This window comes from Schistocerca nitens, chromosome 3 (assembly GCF_023898315.1).
Source record: "Schistocerca nitens isolate TAMUIC-IGC-003100 chromosome 3, iqSchNite1.1, whole genome shotgun sequence".
NCBI classification, from domain to species: Eukaryota; Metazoa; Arthropoda; class Insecta; order Orthoptera; family Acrididae; genus Schistocerca; species Schistocerca nitens.
The window spans coordinates 681,427,968-681,451,230 of NC_064616.1; the positions used below are offsets into that span (position 1 = coordinate 681,427,968).

The following is a 23,263-nucleotide window of genomic DNA, read 5'->3' on the forward strand; positions in this document are numbered from 1 at the left end:
ATGCTTATCATTATATAAATCAATGCTACAACAGTAGACTTCTATTAGTCTGGCATCCAACAGTGTAGGCAGCCCAGTAGCTGGTACCATTCCAGGTCTACTATTGTTAGATGCAATTGGCATTGTTCAAGATCAGTCAGGAGCATTCAGACTTTACTCAGCTGGTCTCAGCTGTCACCAAACACAGGTTCAGTTCATTGTTTTGATTGTGAGCAGTTTCCACCATTTTTTATTCTGATCTAGGATCCGTATTACAGTAGTGAATATAAATATCAAAATGACGTCTGGAAGTTTTATTGACATTAAGTAGTGACAATGTTCTCAAAACTGAAACCTTCTTCAAGTTCTAAATCACGTAAACATATAACTCTGATCGTCAACTGGAAACTGGAAATCATCAAATGCCTGCAGAAAGGTGAGAGTGGAAATATTTCAATAAATGAATTTAATATTGGCTAGTCAACCTTTTATGACATAAAAACAAAAAGATGAACTAATGAAATTTGCATCTCAGTTGTTCCAACTAAACAGTCGGCTTCCAGACAAACATTAAAAAACCCAAAACCTGAACAGATAGCGTGTTGTACTAATGGCTCAGTGCATTATGCTCCGAAGGAAAGCCAGTAATGGGGCCAGTGGTTATTGAAAAGGCAAAGAAATTTCAACCAGATTTAGGTGTTGCAGAAGGTGCATGCAGTTTTTCTGATGGTTGGTTCAGAAACTAAGTTTTGGCATGGAATTCGATGACCTGATGGAACTGGAGAAACGCTTTCAGGAAAATAGGGCTCAGCAGAAAAATATGAAGATAAGTTTGAAGAAATAATTGCAGATAATGATCTTAACAGCTTATCAGATTTAAAATTTCAATGAAAGAGTGCTACTATGGCAGTGTTTACCAACGTGTACTCTAGCTGGGGTGGTGAAAAATCAGCTGAAGGGTTAAAAAAATTGGTAAATCTGGGAAATGTCAGGCATTTAAGAACTTCATGAACTTGCCTGTCGGTTCATTATGATGTTCAATCAAATGTGTGGATAACCACCATTCTTTTCAAATTTTTTTTTTCATCATTTTGTGTGACAAGTCAAAGCAAGCTTAAAAAACCTTGGTCTACCGGAAGACAGCAGAGCTACCCTTCTTTTGGCTGTAAAGTGCATCCACCAGTAGCTGGCTTATTTTCTGGAATCGTATTGCTGCACTTGTTATACCTAATGTTATGTCACTAATTTAACCACTGGATTAACTCTGAGTGTGTGTGTGTGTGTTTTTATACCAGGCTCTTTCATACACTTCCTGTTAAATATTGAGTGTGATGTAACTGACTTTCAAAAAAAGTGTAGTGTACAAAATGCTTTCTTAAGCTGTCACACTATCTTGGGTTAAAGTACAAAACATCACTTTACAGCAGTGCAGGAGAAAAGTTCGGCCAACTGTGGATCCTACATTTGGTTCAACACCACAGACAGTTGAGGAGGAACAACAACAACATCCTGAAACAGTGTCTTAAGTTTTGGATGTTGTAAGCAGTGTAACCAACCACAATCCTATGGAAAAGTGTCTTAAGAGTAACTTGCGGAGTGGATTCAAACATATAACAGTGAACCTGTCAAGCAGGAACCAACTGATGATGAGGACACTATCCAAAGTTTAGTAAACCCCAAACCTATGCACTATCTTGGAGAGCGAGACTCAGATTAGGAAACAGAAGAAAAGGAGGGAATCGGCTGCGCAGGAGCCACAGAGTCCCTAAATAAATTCATCATTTTTGCTGAGTGTAGTGCTAATTATAGTGCCTCTTTTACTTGTTGATATACACATCATTAGAAATAGCCTTTATGCCAAGCAACAATGATCTCAAAAATAAAAATGTATTAGAGATTTTTTTTAAAGTCAGACTACAGTATTGTACAGTACATTTGAGTAAACAAAATGTGTTCAATAAAAATTTGGTACTCCCCTAATTTTGAACTAAAGTCAATTAACTTAATGATTCTGCTAATCAACATTTTATTGCAAAACATCATGTTACAGCTGTTTTCGCTGTAGGGCTAAGCCTATACCAGCAGTAAGATATTCCGACATTTTCGAGACTTCGGCACCAGGCTGGTCCTGATTGAGTCAGATTATCAGACTTCTATTGTTTTTTAACAATATAAGTACATTTATTAGAATTCTGATACACATTTCGTTATGATTTCCAGCTATGAAGAGTTACTCTTTGGTGTAAGAAATGAGTGTTTCTGGATATGTAAACTTCTTCTCTGTTCTGAAGAAAAACATAAATTTGTTGTGTTAGTAGTAATTGGGTACTTTCTGTATGCCTGACAGCAACCAATCACTTTATGTTAAAGGTGAATCTTGTTTGCTCTCTCAACAACTATTTTTTATTTAAAAAAATGTAGCATTTGGAAAAAGGAAAGGATAGAACATACAAATGCTGAAAGTGAGTCACTCCAAACTATGAATTAGCAAAGACACAAATACAGGAAACTATTGTGTACTATTTCATACACAACAGTAAGGAGCAGTGGGCAACAGAGTGCTGCATCAGCTGTCATCAGGATCAAACCCTCTGCTGTTAAATTAATTCTGATCTGTAATAAGTTTCTCAGTAAGAGAATTAAGTTGCACTGAACCAAATTCAATATCAGGTATGAGGAAATTCAAACTCGCTGTTAAGGATCAGGAATGTTTTGCACAAAGTACAGAGAATCTAGACTTCTTCCTTGCACACTGCTCACTGTCAAATAGAATGCAGACCAGTGGTTGAGAGATAAAAACAGTATCTGTGACAGAGGATAGCCTTATTCGGGAGATAGTTTTGTCCATTTTGTTCATTTACACCAGTTTGTAATTGATCAGTTGCAGTTATGGCAGTATTCAGTTGTAAATGATTAGTAATCAACTGATTCTGCAGTTGGAAATGGCATTTGTGCTATTTCATTAGCCTGTTTTGAACATTTCTGCCTACTGCAGAAAATCTTAGATTCATTGTCAGTCATGAATAAGTTGTAAGATGACCTTACCAGAGATGACTCCTTGTCATTTGCAATTTGTTACTGTCATCATGTGTAAATTGATAATGTTTTGTTTTCAGACAAAGGAGTCAGGACTCAGAAATTCCTCTTCTACAAAAGATGTGGGAAGTTTTCTGAATCAAGCCGTTTCTCCCAATCAAAACAGAAAAGTTCCAAGGATTGACAGATCACGCTCTGTGAAAAGTATGTTTCTATTAATGTTGTATGGTCCTGTGTGTATATGCTGATTCCGCTATGTGTTTGAAATCATGATCACTATCTGTAACCATGAGTGCATTTTAAATGGTGTTTTAACTAACCAGTGACATAGAAATTACTGAAACTTTGGATCATGCACCTGAGAAAACTACATTTCCCAGAAACACATCCTTTGTTCATTTGGAAGGCTTTCACCTTTGTATTAGTATGAGTTTTCTTTGTTATGTGTTCCCCGCCCCCCACTCTCTCTCTCTCTCTCTCTCTCTCTCTCTACCTATATCTCTCTCTCTCTCTCTCTCTCTACCTATCTCTCTCTCTCTCTCTCTCTCTCTCTCTCTCTCTCTCTCTCTCTGTGTGTGTGTGTGTGTGTGTGTGTGTGTGTGTGTGTGTGTTGGGGGAGGGGGGGGCTTGTTTAAAATGAATTCTGTATGTCTGTTTTAATTCAGTCATTCATCTCGCTTCAGGTGCTGTAATAGGTAAAAAAAAAAGTGATTAATTGGGAAGGCAAAGAGTGAAAGTGGAAAGAAAAAGGAGAATTATATTTTAGTAATTGTTCATTTGTGTAATTATCTTAGTCCAGTGAAGTTGTGTATTTGGCTTCCAGGCTGCTGTGATGTATTCCATTTCTATTTTCTCTAATTTTTAAGTGTGTCCCTCTCCATCATGTGTGCATGCAAATTCACTTGAACTGTAATGTCTTTAACAGTATTTCACTTCACCTTCTAAAATTATTTTTCTGAAGCTTCATTTATTCTTATTTGCTCAAAGATTATGGACATTACTTGTAATTTTCACATCCCCATTCCCATCTCTCTTTCACGTAAACTCAATACACCAAATACATTCTCAGTTAAGAGGAGTTTGATTTCTCACAAAAATGTTACTAATAAGTTAAATTGTGCCATAAGGGTACATATGTCTGAAATAGAATTTGAAGACACCGACAAAATGTTAGTCTTTGTAAATTGCACATACTGTAGTTTCACATATGAAAATGCTTCAAATAATAAAATTCCAGTAATTACTCAAAATGTCAGTAGTGTTTAGCAGTTTGTGGTGGTAAGAATCATCAATAACTGTTTTATAATTAACTTTATATATACACATTCAATGAGAAATTTTAAAACATGGAAATCTTTCTTAATGAGGGGAAAAATTACAGAAATACCCAAGGTTCTGTATGTGGTACAAGCACCAGTTCTTGAGTAAGTAATATATTTAGTGGTCAAAAAGGGAAACACTTGCAAAATATACTAACACATGCTCATTTCACTGTTTGCAATGAACCTCTATATGACTGTGCCAAGATGTGGATAGATGAGATTGAAATCAAATCTGAATCGGCCACAGCAATGAAGCATATGGCATTTTCAGTTGTTGTTTGATCTTAAATGGAACAAATACTTTCTTCAAAAAACTAGATTTAATTCAATTCTTAATGGAATACACAATTTGTTAAGTTTCACTGAACACTTTTGAGTATCAGAAAAATATTACCACATAAAGTCTGCAATTTTTTGTTTTTAATGGTATTTGCTACTTATTACTGATGCAAGTAGACTGATACTTTAGTACAAGCATCATATACACAAGTCTGTAGGATATTAATCGAAAGAAGTTGGTTGTTTTTACTGCAAAAAGAATGTGTGATATGCTGGTAAAATGAAGTACGAGATATAATGGCTCTATTGCCTTAGATTATAGGGGAACCTGAAAATGTATGTAAGTAACAGCTTAGAGGTGTTAATACAGGCTTTGCTTTTAATTTGAAGATAATCTGTCAATCCCTTACCCCCCCCCCCCCCCCCCCAGCTCCAAATCTTAAACTGTTGCAGCCAACAATGATCTGGGCATTGGCAAATTAGTTCCCTTTTTGTTCCAAAACTTGAAAATGCAGTTATTTTCTTGTAATTTTGAACACATGCCCTATTTTGGCACATTTGATGAAAACATTTTCTATTTCTTTTCTCATATTTTGCCAACATTTATTTCTGTGGTATGAGGAGTGTTTGTTTGACAATAAGGTTGTATGTGTCACTTCATAGAGTAGCCCTACTTTTTGTATTCCAATTTAAAAGTTGTGTACATGCATACTCTGTTTATACACATTCTATTTACTGTAAGTGGTGTATGTGGAGAACAATAGGGCTGTTGGAGGCAGCAGTGGATTACAATCCTTTGGTCCACAGTTCCTGCACAATAGTTTTATTGTACAGTGAGGATATGTTTTGTGACCTCACAGTAATTTTCCAAACATTTCATACGTAGGTGATAGTATAACTGCATTCCAATCAGTAGCATAATCATAGCACAGTAATTTTTGCTGTTTTTTTGAAACTTCATCATTTAAATCAAAAGAGAATTTGATGGAACAGCTTCTCTTAAAAAGTTCCAGTGATTGTGTTTCTCATAAGTTGAGGATTGTATGTGTTGTGTATTAAACCGGGGACCTAGAAATGATGGAGAGGCTTCATGCCGCTGTAGCACTCAGTGGTACACAACCCCACAACAGGCCACAGCAGTCGACCCACCCCACAGCTGCCCCACATCGAACCCAGCGTTATTGTGCAGTTCGGCCCCCAGTGGAGCCCCCTCCCCCCACATCCTTCGGGAACGTCTCATACCAGACAAGTGCAATGCCAAATGTTTGCGTGGTAGAGTAATTATGGTGTACGCGTATGTGGAGAGAGTGTATGTGCAGGAATCGCCAACATAGTGTAACTGAGGCGGAATAAGGAGAACCATCCCACATTTGCTGAGATAGATGGAAAACCGCCTTAAAAGCCATCCACAAGCTGGCTGGCACACCAGACCTCGACACTAATCTGCCGGGCAGATTTGCCAGGGACCGGCACTCCTTCCCGCTTGGGAAGCAGTGCGTTAGACCATGTGGTTAGCCGGGTGGGCTAAGTTGAAGATAGTTTTTTTACAATCTAGATGTTTCTAACAGATCTGTTTTTAATAATTACAAATAACAGTTCTTAACTGTGAAGCTTCTGTAATGTTTTCCTTGGAACGTACACATATTTATTGAAAATGACATATTGAATATATTGGCCATGCTTTGAGTGAAACTTGTTGCCCTGTCTTTAAAAAAAAATGAAAATATTTAACTCAAAATTCAGTGAACAGCTCATGAGAAGATTGTACACTACTTGCCAAAGACAGTCATGATTGCTGAATAGAACTTAGTGACTGGAGTGAATATTTGCTTCAGTTTATTAGTGCAACAGCAATCAGAAACTTAGCTGGCTAGCTCTTTAATTCAGTACCACTCATTCATTTCTTACAGCATCCTCTGCTCTGTGAACAATAATTTTTTCACCTTTTGAGTACACTTAACTTGTCTAAAATCTTCTTTTACTGTTTGAAAGGATGTACTGCGAAGTAATGCTTCCAGATTTTTTTATGTGAAAACTCTTATAGGTTTTTAAATAAAGCCAACTTTATTAACTCTCTTTATCTTTATTGTTCATATCTACATATTTATTTCTCAACATAGCCACCCTGGTGAGAAACAAATTTTACCTGACAAGTGACAAGTTTGATGGTACTGTCATGGAAGAATGTTTCACTTTGTTGAGGGAGTCACAACCTCACATCTGTTTGTACCACTTCATCACAAACAAAGCGAAGTCCCCAAAGGGGTTCCCTAAGTTTTTGAAACAGGTGAAAATTGGATGTATGGAGGATGCTCAGTGACTTTGGACCCAAGGCTTTGGATTGTTGAAGATGTCGCAGCACTCGTGTGTGGTCTGGCATTGTCATGCTGAAGGAGAGGCTGCTCCATGTGTGGATGAAGTCTTTGAATTTGTGAAATTGAGTTATAGCGTGCTGTTTCACATACACCGATATAGTTACATTACACACTGCCATATAACATGCTACAGTTCAAAGCCCTTTAGTGGCAGATGGTTGCAACTTGTGTCAGCGAAGTGGGAAAGTTAACCGAGTGCTTGACATACAATACCTCAACCAATATTGAGAACAGAATAAAAAATTTGGTGGCATTACTTTTCAGCATGCCCTTTTGATTACTATTAGTTATTGTATCACACTCTCCTGATGCAAAATACAATGAAATTTGCAATTATCTTTCATTGCATGGTGAATGATTATTATCTATATGTTTCTCATTATTTATGAAAATAAATTATTCTTTATTTCTTCAGATAAAAATAAAGAGGGCAGCTTGGAGGATTTAGCGTCGAGTCCAGAGGACCAACAAATTGGCATACATACTCGCCTGAAGAACTTTTTTCTGCGAAGGCCACTAAAAGAAGCCTTAGAACAGAGAGGAATTTTAAAAAGTAAGAGTTACAGAAACTTGCTTCAATCTCATCAGTAAAGTAAAATTTCAAAACATTATATGATAATGATAATTCAGTATTGCACACTCCTGCAAAAAGAAGTCATGATCCCTGTGATAGGCAGAACCAATACTTATGGTGTTTATAAAAGAGAAATTAAAGAGTATCTAACCTTTCACCTGATGGATGTTTCTGTACATGATTGGGGGAAGACCGATCACAAAAGGGAAATGTTTCACAATCTAATAACTTGCATTAAACCGTAGGCTTATTTTACTTTAACAGGGGGATTGAGGATACCAAGTGCAGCTCTTTATGATCATTTGCCTGCCGTATTAAAATGTTAAGTTCTACAGGAATCTTTTTTAAAAAAGAAAAAGGGGGCCATTATGTGTTCCAAGTGCAGTGTTAACCCTTTTTTCCTCTTTGGTTTTTTACATGTGTACATGTATATGGAATGCAGATGTATACCAGTGCCTAAAGTATGCCCATACAAGAATTACCCATTTATTTTAGTTGTAATTCTCCTTGCAGAAACACCATTTACACATTTAAATATTACAATAAAACACAAAACTATATTATACTACTTTTGACTCGTAATTGGCAACAGAGAGTTCTGCCGGCCGGAGTGGCCGCGCGGTTCTAGGTGCTACAGTCTGGAGCCGAGAGACCGCTACGGTCGCAGGTTCGAATCCTGCCTCGGGCATTGATGTGTGTGATGTCCTTAGGTTAATTAGAGTTCTAAGTTCTAGGCAACTGATGACATCAGAAGTTAAGTTGCATAGTGCTCAGAGCCATTTGAACCATTTTTGAACAGAGTGTTCTGCATTGCCAGAAACAGTTTTATAGAGGAAGGGGATCATGCTGAACATTTCCATAAATATTTCATGGGATGGTTTTCACCACATTTACACTTGATGTTGTTAGACGCCTCACCAAAGATTGTGACCTGGCATCAATTTCATAACCAGTTCAGTAATCCTTGGAGGACGTAATGCTGTTGAAGCTTTCTACTAAGAAGTCAATATTTATTACCTACTAAGTGGTTTAAAAATTTCAGGATGTAATTCACATGGATCCCTTTAAATGCTTCAAGTGGTATGTCATGACAAAAAACTTGTTATTAAGTATTATTCATTTGACTTTATTTGTTAGACGTTCAACTGAAAACGGATATGCACTGTTTGAGGGGGATATGCTATAATTCAGTGAATGGTACCAAAGTGATTTTGCAGTTTAAAAGCTCAAAATATTTGTTGTGGCACTCAGGGCTGTGACTTTCTGTAGAGGATGATTAAGGTGCAATTTTGTAAATACTTGATTCTACCCTACCCTAGTTCATTGATATAAGTTGTAACATTATGTTCTATGTTATAGAAAAGACATGAACCAATGTCTTGAGCTCTTCCACCAGATTTGCCTTCTGGTCAGACTTAATAGTATCCCTTTTTTTTAATACCTGCATGGATGCCACAGTTACCCAACCAAAATCATTGTTTATTAAACAATCTTTAAGATTCTGTCCAAGTAAAATGTTTGGCAGGAATCTTCTTTAGTTTTCTTTATTATTGTCTTTCACAAGTCTTGGGCTTTACATGATGTGTCAGCTTTACTGTTATGTTCCATGTGCAAGTTTTGTTTATCTGCTACCATAATGATACTTTGAACCATCAGTGCACATATTCCATATTTCATTCATGTATCTTTTTCACAGATTCTTGAATTTCATATTAATGTGTTAAAAAATATTCTCCTGTAATAAGTTTACAGCTACAGTAACTTACTTTCTGTATGCTCGGTTCGTATCCTGTAATATCAGATCCAGAGAAAGATATTCAGTATCACAACATTCACTTGGGTAATGTGAGTGGTCCTTGTGTATTCTTGCTGTTTCACCATCTCTCCTCCTCTCAAATAAAGATTGTTATAACCACCTTATTTGTCCTCTTTATGATTGGCAAAGCAGTCTTATCTCATCTGCTTCATTGTAGTATCTCCATGTTTATTTGATTTTACCAAGGTGCAACACAATATTTCTCAGCAAATTAAGTCAAAACTGAATTAGATACACCCAGAAAGAAGCCAGTACTTAACTATATGATATGCTCAAACATTACTTGTATTTTAGTTAAGTAATTGGATGTAGCTATAGGTAACATTCAACTGTTTCAAAATGGTGTCCGAGAATTTCAGATCAGCATTCAGTAAAGTAATCAGAATAATCTTTGCTACTTTGTACAAATCTCATTTTCAGTTTTAATATATGTTGCACTCGCTTCCATAGAACTTTGTGTGGGTCTCCTAGTACCATTGTGTGTAAAACTAAGAAATCAAACCCAATAAGCTTAACATTTTAGCATAGGAAATTGTCAGGATTTTTGATAAAAAAAGACTTGGTAATAAAGGTAATAAAATATTTTAACCTTTGTTTCGTTATCTGCACTGCTGCATGTTCCAGGTCCCTATATAAATAAGTTTACGCTGAAATCGATATCAATAGTACTACTTTTTCCACAAAAGAAAGAAGACTGTTCATATTACTAGGGAACTATTTAATATGGCGTGCTACTGCAAAACAGTTTTTTGACCTTTACCAGTACTGCTTCTCCACAAAAGAAATGTGTGCTGAAATTACTAAGGAAATATTTATTGTGGCATAGTAGTGCATTACTGTGTTCAGCTATGTATTTAGACTGGGAAAAGTTTCATAGAAAATCAACATCTCAGTGGTAGTGGGTGAGCAGTTGCTAGTAGAGTTGTTTAGTACTCTGTTGACACAAGGCAAGGTGGTGCAGTGGTTAGTACACTGGACTTACATTCGGGAGGACGACAGTTCAACCCTACATCTGGCCATCCTGATCTAGGTTTTCTGTGATTTCACTATAATGCTTCATTCAAATGCTAGGATGGTTCCTTTGAAAGTCCTGACAATGGTGAAGGTCCTGTATAACCTTCTGGGGAGGGGGGAAAGAAAAAAACTGGACAATGATTATCATTTATTTTGTTTTATTTTACAAGAAGAATAAAAGAATGGACTGAAAAAATTACAGACCAATATTGTTAATGTAGATTCACTGCAGAATTGTTGAACGTGTTTTGAGTTCAAATAGAATCAGATACCTTGTTAGCAATGCTTCTGGTCACAAACCGACAAGGATTTATAAAGTACTGCTCATACAAACTTCACTTACCTTTTTCTTGCATGATATCCTGAAAACCATGGATGAAGGGCTACAGGAAGACTCCAGATTCTTAGTTTCTGGAAAGTGTTCAATACAGAGCAATGCTTCTGGTCACAAACCGACAAGGATTTATAAAGTACTGCTCATACAAACTTCACTTACCTTTTTCTTGCATGATATCCTGAAAACCATGAATGAAGGGCTAGAGGAAGACTCCAGATTCTAAGTTTCTGGAAAGTGTTCAATACAGTGCCACACTGCAGGCTCTTAACAAAGGTCTGAGCATACAGAATAGGTACTCAGATATGTGAATGGTTTGAATACTTTTTACGTAATAGAATCCAGCATATTTTTATTATGGACAGTGAGTGTTAATCAGAGACAAAGGTTACATCAGGTGCACCCCAAGAAAATGTGAGGATACAAATTTATTTGGTGTGATGAATGACAGTTTGCTCTAAATGTAGAAAAATGCAAGTTAATGCAGATGAGTAGGAAAAATAATCTTGTAATGTTCAAATATCTAGGTGTAATTTTGAAAAACTACCTGAAATGGAACAAGTATATAAGGTCAGTAGTAACATAGATTTCTAGGAAAGAACTTGTAAGAACACTTGGGTGACCCATTCTTGAGTACTCTTAAATTGCTTGGTATCCCCACCAGGTCAGAGTAAAGGAAGATGTCAAAGCTGTTGGGAGATGTGCTGCTTGAATTGTTACTGATAGCTTTGATCAATATACAGGGGAAGAAAAACTTACTTTCACGAAACACTATTCAGCAAGTTAAGAGACTAAAGAGAAAGGTTTGCATGTGGAGTATGTATATAGTTGTTGATGTAGATTTGAACATGAAATGAAATAAATATAAAAAATTGTTGTAACTTTTGAAATTAATGTCTTTGCAGATGAAGCAGTATTTGGCTGTCACCTACCAGATGTTTGTAATGAAGAACCATTCATTCCTTTGTTTGTTCGAAAATGTGTGGAAGTCATAGAAAGCAAAGATGAGAACATGAAAACTGTAGGTTTATACCGCGCTTCAGGAAATCTATCCCAGGTTCAGAAGATACGGCTTCAGGTGACATAATACTTAAATTTTTAGATTGATATAAAGTATTATATTTTAAATAAATTAATTTTGAAGCATAATTATTCCTGTCCCCTCTCCTTCCCTTATTTTTTAAGGAGTTTATGTTGGTGTGAAGTTAATAAGTAAATACTGTTGTCAAATAGCTAGTAACACCCAAGTACCGTATTTTTGATGGAGGTGTGTTTTGTGTTCATAATTGAGCTGTCTTGAAAGAAATTACAACAGAACACCCCTATTGAAAGTAAAACTTCAGGAGAGTGGCAAAGATTATGTGCGAGGAGCTGCAGATGTGTGTGAACATGGATGCTTAGAGTCTGTCTGAAGCCCATATAACTAGGGAAACAGAGGTTAAATAAAAGTAGTTATAAACCTACATACTTATGTACTTCACAAACCAGCTTACAGTGTGTCGTGGAGGATTGTGTACCAGAATAATGTTTCCTCTTTGCTTTTCCATTCGTGAGTGGTATGTAGGGAGTAGGATTACTGTTACCCCTCTGTATAAGGCCTAATTCCTCCAATTTTGGACTGATAACCACAGCAGTTGAGCCCCATCATTAAATGAAACATAAATTGTAAGATATTGAATTATTGTTATGTTTGTTGCTTGATTATGGATTTTTGACTGTAAATGCAATTCCCATTGTAAGGTTGTAAGCACTACAGAGGACATGAGACTTTGCCATGTAGTTAAGAGTTAATCATTTGCTCAAAAGCAAAGGTGGAATTTTTTGTCAGAAAATATAAATGTAGATCTTTGTTTGAACATGCATTTATTGTAGATCAATGTTAAATGTTTAAACTTCAGTTCTTTTATTCTAATTTCAATGCAAAGCGGTACTTTACTGACTTTCATGCAGTGTAATGCTTCAAGTTAACAGTAACCATAGCGTGAAGACAATCCATTACTGTTATCAAAGTCCATTGATGTTACATTCCAGTGACAACATTTTGAAGAATGTACCTGTGAGGATTTCTCATTTACGTGAGGTTATCACACAAGGGCACAACAATAGTAATCCCCCCTGCGGGTCCGGGGATTAGAATAGGCCCGAGGTATTCCTGCCTGTCGTAAGAGGCGACTAAAAGGAGTCCATCCCCCTCACGGGGGTAGTTAGCGCCTGCGTCCGGAGACGGACGGTTTCACGACCTATAATCGTGGTCTTTTTGGTTTTTCACTTCTCGTTTCTTCCTTCCTTTTGTTGGTTCCTTTCTTTGCTCTTCTCCACTTCACTGTCTTCCTTACTCTTTCCCTTGACTCCTCCTTGCCTTCTCATTGCCTTTTTCTCCTTGCCTTCTCATTGCCTTCTTCTCCTTGCCTTTTTCTCCTTGCCTTCTCATTGCCTTCTTCTCCTTGCCTTCTCCTTGCCTCCTTCTCCTTGCTTTCTCATTGCCTTCTTCTCCTTGCCTTCTCTGGTCTCCGCCTCGGCGTTTGAGACAGTCTGTCCTCTTTCTCCCTCTCTCTTCTTTTTCCTCTTCTTCCTTCCTCCCTGTGCGTGTCTGAAGGCCGACCCACGCGTCTGCACGCGTAGCCGGTGACGGGGTAACGCGTAAGTCCCCGCCCTGGGTAGACATGTAAGGCACGCGCGTACCCCCTGGTAAAGGCCAGGCCCGGGGAGGGGTGATTGCCTGAGCTGATACCTTCTGACCATGCCGATTGGTCCCTCCGTCTGTTTCTCGGGAGGTGTGACCTGAGGTGTAAACATTCACCTAAGGCGGGAGTGCCCTCTGAGAGGGTCCCCACAAGGAAGGAGCGCGCCATCGGAGACGCTGGCAATCATGGGGGATTCCTCCGCAATGGATTCTACTCCATCGCTTTCGACTTCGACCCACAAACGGAAACGTGACCAGCCAACAGTGACAAAAATACTACCGCCTGCCCCACAGTTCCTCGTAGTTTCTCGATCTGAGGACGGAAAGGATTTTTCCTCTGTCAACCCTTTCGTTATCCAGAAGGGCGTAGATGCCATAGCCGGATCTGTCAAATCTTGTACCAGGTTGCGTAACGGTACCTTATTACTAGAAACTGAGAGTGCCTTTCAGGCACAAAAACTGCTTCGGGCCACACTCTTGTACACGTTCCCTGTCCGGGTGGAGGCCCACCGCACTTTGAATTCGTCTCGTGGTGTAGTCTATAGTAGCTCTCTCGACGGATTGACTGACGAGGAGCTTCAATCTTTCCTCGCTGAGCAGGGCGTGACGGCTGTCCATCGGGTCATGAAAAAGGTCAACAATGACCTTGTACCGACCCGGACACTTTTCTTAACCTTCGATAGTGTTAAGCTGCCATCGCGCATCAAGGCGGGCTACGAGGTTATTTCTGTTCGCCCCTATGTCCCGACACCTACGCGCTGCTACCAGTGTCAGCGTTTCAATCACACTCGACAGTCTTGTTCCAATGCGGCTAAATGTGTCACTTGTGGCAGGGATGCCCATGAGGGTGACTGTCCACCTCCGTCTCCTCGTTGTGTGAACTGTCAGGGTGACCATGCCGCATCCTCCCGCGACTGTCCTGTCTATAAGGAAGAACGCTGTATCCAGGAAATTCGAGTCAAAGAGAAAGTGTCCACCTCGGCTGCTCGCAAGCTATTGGCTAGTAGGAAGCCCACGCTGCTCCCAGCGGGGAAATACAGCACTGTCCTCGCCTCTCCTCGGACTACCCGGGAGGTAGCAACCCAGACATGCGATCTGACCTTCAGCACCACGGTCGTCCGTTCGGCCAGTGCTAAGGTCGCGCGGTCGACGTCTCCTCTTCCTCCCATCACCCCACAGACACCAGCCACTTCCTCAGCTTCTGCTCAGTCGAAGACCCCGAAGTAAGATGCACGAGCCTTCAAGAAGGAACCATCCCGTGCAGACTTCCTCCGTCCCTCGACCTCCCAGCCTTCGACCGGTACTTCCACCAAACGTCCTTCTAAAAAGGCGCATAGGAAGCACAGTTCTCCTTCTCCGCCGCGGCGCCTTTCTTCTCCTGCGCCACCCAGCGGTTGCCGCCCCAGGCCGTCATCCGTTTCGCCTGGCCGCACCGCTGGTAGCCGAACATCTGGCCGTTCACCGGCGGAGGAAGCTCCCGTTCCCGGCCATCCTCCTGAGATGGCCGATGACCCTATAGACCCCATGGACGATGACTGTCCGCCTCATGCTAGCGGCGGCAGTGCTCGCTCGAAGCCAGGCCCTAAGCGGCCTTCGAGGTGACCCCTTCTCTCATCTTCCTTTTCTTACGATGGCACTTCTTAACTGGAATATTCGCAGCATTCGCTCCAACCAAGAGGACTTGAAGTTGCTGCTCCGCTCGCATCGTCCGCTCGTCGTAGCCCTCCAGGAAACGAAGCTACGCCCATGCGATCAAATTGCCTTGGCACACTACACCTCTGTGCGTTTTGACCTACCCCCTGTGGTAGGTATCCCAGCTCATGGAGGGGTTATGTTGCTGGTCCGGGATGATATTTACTACGATCCCATCACGTTGCACACCGGCCTGCAGGCAGTTGCCATCCGCATTACTCTCCCCACTTTTACGTTTTCCTTTTGTACCGTTTACGCTCCATCGTCATCTGCCGTTACCAGGGCAGACATGACGCAACTTATTGCTCAGCTACCTGCACCATTTTTGTTAACTGGAGACTTCAATGCCCACCATCCTCTTTGGGGCTCTCCAGCATCCTGCCCGAGGGGCTCCTTGTTAGCAGACCTTTTCAACCAGCTCAATCTTGTCTGCCTCAATACTGGCGCCCCTACTTTTCTTTCGGACACATCTCATACCTATTCCCATTTAGACCTCTCTATATGTACTCCCCAACTTGCACGCCGGTTTGAGTGGTATGCACTTGCTGATACATATTCGAGCGACCACTTCCCGTGTGTTATCCATCTCCTGCAGCATACTCCCTCTCCGTGCTCCTCTCGTTGGACCATCTCCAAGGCAGACTGGGGGCTCTTCTCTTCCAGGGCGACCTTTCAGGATCAAACCTTCACAAGCTGCGATCGTCAGGTCGCACACCTCACGGAAGTCATTCTCGCTGCTGCTGAATATTCCATCCCTCACCCTACTTCTTCTCCACGTCGCGTACCGGTCCCCTGGTGGACCGCAGCATGTAGGGACGCTATACGTGCTCGTCGACGTGCTTTACGCACCTTTAAACGCCACCCTACAGTGGCGAATTGTATTAATTATAAGCGATTACGTGCTCAGTGTCGTCGTATTATTAAAGAAAGCAAGAAAGCCAGCTGGGCTGCTTTCACCAGCACCTTCAACAGTTCTACTCCTTCTTCTGTTGTCTGGGGTAGCCTGCGCCGGCTATCTGGCACTAAGGTCCACTCCCCAATTTCTGGCTTGAAGGTTGCGAATGAAGTCCTTGTGGCCCCTGAGGCTGTCTCCAATGCCTTCGGCCGCTTTTTCGCCGAGGTTTCGAGCTCCGCTCAGTACCACCCTGCCTTCCTCCCCCGCAAACAGGCCGAGGAGGCTAGGCCACGTGACTTCCGCTCCTCGAATTGTGAAAGTTATAATGCCCCATTCACCATGCGGGAACTCGAAACCGCACTTGGCCGATCACGGTCCTCCGCTCCAGGGCCTGATTCTATTCATATTCAGATGCTGAAGAACCTTTCTCCTGCGGGTAAAGGTTTTCTTCTTCGTACATACAATCGCATCTGGATTGAGGGACATGTTCCCGCATGCTGGCGCGAGTCTACTGTTGTCCCGATTCCTAAGCCGGGGAAGGACAAGCACTTGCCTTCCAGTTATCGACCTATCTCGCTTACCAGCTGTGTCTGTAAAGTGATGGAGCGAATGGTTAACTCTCGATTGGTTTGGCTGCTCGAGTCTCGACGCCTACTTACCAATGTACAATGTGGATTTCGAAGGCGCCGCTCTGCTGTCGACCATCTGGTTACCTTGTCGACCTTCATCATGAATAACTTCTTGCGGAAGCGCCCGACCGCGGCTGTGTTCTTTGATTTGGAGAAGGCTTACGACACCTGTTGGAGGGCGGGCATTCTCCGCACCATGCATACGTGGGGCTTTCGCGGTCGCCTCCCTCTTTTTATTCGTTCCTTTTTAATGGATCGACAGTTTCGGGTATGTGTGGGTTCTGTCCTGTCCGACACCTTTCGCCAGGAGAATGGGGTGCCACAGGGCTCAGTTTTGAGCGTCGCTCTCTTCGCCATCGCGATCAATCCAATAATGGATTGCCTCCCAGCTGATGTATCAGGCTCCCTTTTCGTGGACGATTTTACCATCTATTGCAGCGCGCAGTGTCCACGTGTCTTGGAGCGCTGTCTTCAGCGTTCTCTTGACCGTCTTTACTCCTGGAGTGTCGCCAATGGCTTCCGTTTTTCTGCCGAGAAGACGGTCTGTATTAACTTCTGGCGCTACAAAGAGTTTCTCCCACCGTCCTTACGACTCGGTCCCGTTGCTCTCCCACTCGTGGAGACAATCAAATTTTTAGGCCTTACCTTTGACAGGAAACTTAGCTGGTCTCCACATGTGTCATATTTGGCCGCCCGTTGTACCCGTTCTTTAAATGTCCTCCGTGTTCTCAGTGGTATGTCGTGGGGAGCGGATCGAACCGTCCTACTTCGTCTATATCGGTCGATTGTCCGCTCCAAGCTGGATTATGGGAGCTTCGTATACTCCTCTGCACGGCCATCCATCTTACGCCGCCTCAACTCCATACAACATCGGGGTTTACGACTTGCGATCGGAGCATTTTATACCAGTCCCGTAGAGAGTCTTCATGCTGACGCTGGCGAATTGCCACTCACCTACCGGCGCGATATACTGCTTTGTCGGTATGCCTGTCGGCTACTGTCAATGCCCGACCATCCTTCTTATCGTTCCTTTTTTGACGACTCTCTTGACCTTCAATACGGGTTGTATGTCTCTGCCTTGCTACCCCCTGGAGTTCGCTTTCGTCGCCTCCTTCAACACCTTCATTTTTCACTCCCTGCAACCTTTCGAGTGGGCGAGAGCCGCACGCCACCTTGGCTCCAGGCTCAGGTCCGCGTTCACCTCGACCTCAGCTCGCTCCCAAAAGAGGTCACACCCGGTTTGGTCTACCACTCCCGCTTTTTGGAACTTCGTTCGAAGTTCAACAACATGACTTTCATTTATACAGATGGCTCTAAGACCAATGACGGGGTCGGGTGTTCCTTTATTGTCGGGGCACAAAGTTTCCAATACCGGCTCCATGGCCATTGTTCGGTCTTCACAGCTGAGCTCTTTGCCCTCTACCAGGCTGTTCTGTACATCTGCCGCCACCGACATTCTGCTTATGTCATCTGCTCAGATTCCCTGAGCGCCATCCAGAGCCTCAGTGATCCGTACCCGGTTCACCCTTTCGTACACCGGAGCCAACGCTCTCTTCAGCAGCTGGTGGACGTCGGTACGCCGGTTAGCTTTATGTGGGTTCCTGGCCATGTCGGTATCCCTGGGAACGAAGCTGCAGATGCCGCGGCCAAGGCTGCGGTCCTCCAGCCTCGGACAGCTTCTTGTTGTGTCCCTTCGTCCGATTTTAGCAGGGTCATTTGTCGGCGCGTTGTGTCGCTGTGGCATGCCGATTGGGCTGCACTTACCGACAACAAGCTTCGGGCCTTAAAACCTCTTCCCGTGGCTTGGACGTCCTCCTCACGCCCTTCTCGGCGGGAGGAGGTCGTTTTAGCAAGGTTAAGAATTGGACACTGCCGGTTCAGCCATCGCCATCTGCTGACGGCTGCGCCGGCGCCGTTCTGCCCATGTGGGCACTTGCTGACGGTTCGTCACATTTTAATGTCCTGTCCCGATCTTAAAACACTGCGCCTCGATCTTAACTTGCCTACTACTTTAGATGCCATTTTAGCGGATGACCCACGAGCAGCTGCTCGTGTTCTTTGTTTTATCAATTTGACAAACCTCGCTAAGGACATTTGATGATGTTTTTTAATCCTATGCCTGTCAGTCTGTCTTTTATTGTGTTTTCCCTTTTAGTTGTTGTTGTCAACTTGTGCCTCGCGGTGCATTCTTAGAGTAGTCAGGGCGCTAATGACCATTGAAGTTGTGCGCCCGAAAACCACAAAAAAAAAAACAAAAAAAAAAAAAAAAAAAAACAATAGTAATGATGGTATCTGTAGGAAAGTTAAAAGCTTATAACATAGAATTGTTTTTGAAATTGTATACAAACTATATTGTTTTTACGTTTTTGGTGACTAGCTGTGATTTAACTATAAATGTCTACATCAGTATATTCAGAAACCGTTAAGTAATAGGATTTTCTGCTGTGTTTCTGTAATGTTGTTTGCTTTGTCTTTCCAACTGAGAAAGCCCTACAACATAATTGGAAGCAGCTACTGTGTTATTAAAATAAAAGTATCGTGCACTTCTTTGTTTGCCATTTTTGGTGCACATTTCCAAGCATTTACTCAATTATTTCAGATTTAGAAGAGCTTACTCTTGGCATGACACATTTCCTGTATGGTGGCATAAAAGAGACACTGAGGTTTATAAAACTCCAATGCATTTTGATTTAAAGAAAAAAAACTGTATTTATGTTTTTTGTAGTTTGTTCCACAGACCCATAGCAATGAGATTCTTAACTATGTGGACCATGTCCGGGGGGGGGGGGGGGGGGGGGTAATTAAGTAAACTACAATAAATTTTAATCATTTTTGAATGAAAGTGATCAATAAATGTTTAAAATTATTATTAATAAAAAGTAGTAACTATTTTCACATCTGCTTCATTGTAAACAATGCCAAGCAAGGCTAATGGAAGAAAAATGTGTCTGTTACAACATTGGAGCTGATTTAACATAATCTGCCACTGCATTAGCAAAGCCTTTCAGCTGTTCTGTTTATGTAATAGATAATTTCCAGAAGATGAGAACTGAATTTTGGAAACCACATCTCACTGTCATGTTCATATGTTACGGCCTGAAGTTTTTTACTAGACCAGTCAAATATCAGTTTGCCAATCAATTGTTTTACACACATGTGCCTGGAAATCAGCTTTCTGAGTTTGGATTTAGTCAGCACTATAGCTGCTTCTCTTCAGTTAAATATCACAGGTAGACAACTTCACGCTCAGTCTAATTTTTCTACTTCCACTTCACTGCACAGAGAGTCACTTTGTCCGGATTAGGTAAAAATCTTTAAAAATAATACTGAACATACCAAGCGCATTTTGAAAGTGACTGCCTTTACATGGGAGCAAAAATCGGCTATGGAAGAAAAAATCCGGCAGCTAGAACTGCATTATTGGAGCATTTACTTGACCAACCAGATGTAAACAGGGTGATTATAAACTCTGGGAGATGCCATATCACCAAATGTCATTACTATGTGTTGTTACATTTAAAGCATAAATGAAAGAAAATGGAAAGATGCTTATCATTGTTTTAATGTAGTCTGCTATCTCTCCTAGACTAAATACTTTGTAACCAAGGCTATTTTCCTTTACAAGTAGCTCCAAGTATTTCTCATCACCCCCTTTTTTCATTTATTAATTCAAATTTTCACAGACTGCCTAGATCATATGGTTCAAGGTATCTTCCAGGAATTATGGTGCAGTAAAGTTGAAATAGGGATTCATTGCAGCATGTCAAGTGAAAGCCCAAACAAGCCAGGTGCACTCTCTGCTGTTCTACTTTCTTCTTGAGAAACATGGGGAGACAAGCTCTTATCAGCTACAATAGAGGAAATAAACACTCTTGCCTTGCAGTAACAGGAAAAGTTATTATAGCTTAAAAGCATTTTGCAGTCCCTTATTGTCTGTCCCTCTTTCCCACAAACTGCTTGAGTCGTTGACACAGTGTTTCATAGTGTTGGGGTCTTTGGGAATTATTATTAAAATATGATAATATCTGGGCTAAGTGCTAAGGTGTATGAAAGCTTGTATGAAACTGAGATCTTTGTATGGCGCAGAAAATCACGTGGAAGTTTAAGTGAGAATGTTCTGAGGCAGTGAGATCACAAAAAAAAAAAAAAAAAAAAATCAAAAAGAGAGAGATTTGGCTATGTGGTTAAGTAAGGGGTTGCACCTTAATTCTGTAAATAGATTACAGAATTGAGAAACATCCCCCCCCCCCCCCTCATGGTGGGCTTCAACAAATCTTGAAATGAAGTGGCCAAACAACAACAGATGCATATAAATAAAATATGCTTTTGTTAAACCGCTTCAAAAGAATGATGACAGAAAAGATTGTTAGTTATTAGTGACCTATTTCATTGTTGTCATAATTTTGTAAAGTTTCTGATAAGGTAATTTAATCTGTAATCATGTTTACATTTTCTAAATCACAGGTTGTGTTTTAGTAGAGTTGAAATTTCACTCACTTAGTAGAGTAGTTAGGTATTGTCTTATGATACGGTAACATAGCTTTTTGTAAAGAACTGCTGTGACAAAACTTTCAATATTTTTGTGTGTTAGGTTGAAATGTTATGTCAAATTTTTAAGGACTTCCTCCTTTGTCATTGGAAGGCACTGATCATCATAACTAATGATGTGTTGCTCTTTTAACTAATGCTTTGGAGATATTTTATATTTAGCAATTGACTGAGTTAATTGTGGTTTCATCATGTAAAGGGGGAATGCTAGCAGAGCATAGAATTATATTTGGTGGTACAAAAATATTTTTGTAAGCATCAACTTAGTGTTGTAAAGGTAGCCATTGACACCAGATTATGCAACTACTTTAATTGGAACAGCAGCTATGCCCTTAGTGGTGCATAAATGTACAAAACTAGTTGCTTTCCAAGGAGATTGGGAGCTCTTCTAACATCCCTATATTCAGACATCAACATAGCCTCTGGTAGTACCTGTAAATTCCATGGTTCTGGCAAGATGTCACCAGGATGTAATTCAGCTGACTGTTACAAATAAATTATGAGCTCAGCATCAGTTGCAATAGTCAGCTTCTGACAATGCTGGTGGAGAAAGTGTCCACAAGTTTGAGGTACCATGTAAACCTAATGGTTCAAGAAAACGGAGATAATTTTATCCAATAGCTGTTGCCCCCCCCCCCCCCACCCCCCACCCCACACACACACACAAACAAACACACACAGGGTCATAGTTTGAATTCTGTTCTGGAACATGGGCTAGGGAATCTGCAGCTGAGATTATTGCAGATGTGCAATAAACTGCTAGTTTGACCGTGTACCCGGTTCCAGATCTGAGGTATTTTGAAGGCATTGAATGAGATGATAAATCTGAACTGAAGTTGACAGCATTCACCAGCTTGCTACAAAAGTGTCTATATTAAAATAGCATCATGGTCTGTAAGAATGTCTTTTGAATGATGCTTGCAGAAGCTCACTGATTGTAGAGCCTGGGTCTTTAAAAAAATTGACATTAGTAGTGGGTTTTTGGCTGTTTAAGTGTGGCAACTAGAGGTCTGCAAATTGGACTTATGCTTGCTCATACTTGCTCAAGTGCACCACACTCACGCACAGCGTAAGTGTTTGTCTATGCTCGGAATGGACATCTTGTGGTCAAATGAAGCGCTGTGGGGATGGAAGAGACTGCCCTCTGGTGTGCACACCATGTATGTATGCAGGCTGCTGTTGCTTCTTTACTCCCACCACCTGATGGAACTACACTCACATAAATTTAGTTATATTTTAGACGTATATTCCTGAACGGTAATGTTTAATCGCAAGATCACTGTGATCCATAAGAGAAAATAATGTGCTTTATACAATAACAAAAATTTGGAAACAGTTTGACAAAAAAAAAATTAAGTAACTACCAGCTTTTGTTGTTATCCTCAGTCTCAGACTGAATAATCACATTATTGTGTTTTATAGGACTATCTGCTTTAGTGATTCAAATTCACATACATGAATTTTACCACCTAACGAATTATAAATGTAAGAGGAAAAAATTGTCTCCAAATTTTTCTCTGTTAGTGCTGTAATTACAAAGAATTTTCACGATATTGTTGGCTGGTTTCAGATGTATTCTGCTGTATTTGTCTGAGATAAGGTTACTTGCTGACTGTCTTTCCTAACTGCATGTGAGGTTAAAACAAAACAGTCATCTCGCAAAATTAGCTTAATTGGGAAAAGACTACTGTTGTGCTCCCACCTCTCAAGTGGATCATCTTTGCCAGTGCCATCCATTTGGTTTAAATAAGAGTCAAGTTCATTGATAGATTGAGCCTGGTGTGGTCCACAGTCAACCACTATAGAGAACAGAGACTACATTTTACTATTATTATTATTATTTGCTGGTGAACAGGGCTGACTCTTTTGGCGGCCCTAAATTTAAAAAAAGGCATAAGATATTATTGTCATATTAGTTTTTTTTTTAGATTGCCTGGAATTGGTATTTCATCACAGATTTGATGCACAGTATTTAATGTATAGTGTCTGTGAGAAACAGCAACCTCCAAATTTTGACTTTCTCATCTGTGAGATGGAGACAGCACTCTTTCATCACCTATAGTATTTACAGTTACAAGAAGATATTA

At 40.8% G+C, this 23,263-nt stretch overlaps 1 protein-coding gene across 1 annotated transcript in view; it reads left to right on the forward strand.

The window, feature by feature from the left end:
* The window catches only part of LOC126248639 (rho GTPase-activating protein 12-like), a 228,941-nt gene that overhangs the window by 169,948 nt on the left and 35,730 nt on the right, over window positions 1-23,263 (forward strand). Inside the window, exons 9-11 of the mRNA XM_049949822.1 lie at window positions 3,096-3,219; window positions 7,407-7,544; window positions 11,635-11,807. Of these exons, the coding sequence (XP_049805779.1) occupies window positions 3,096-3,219; window positions 7,407-7,544; window positions 11,635-11,807 (435 nt within the window). The remainder of the gene's footprint in view (window positions 1-3,095; window positions 3,220-7,406; window positions 7,545-11,634; window positions 11,808-23,263) is intronic.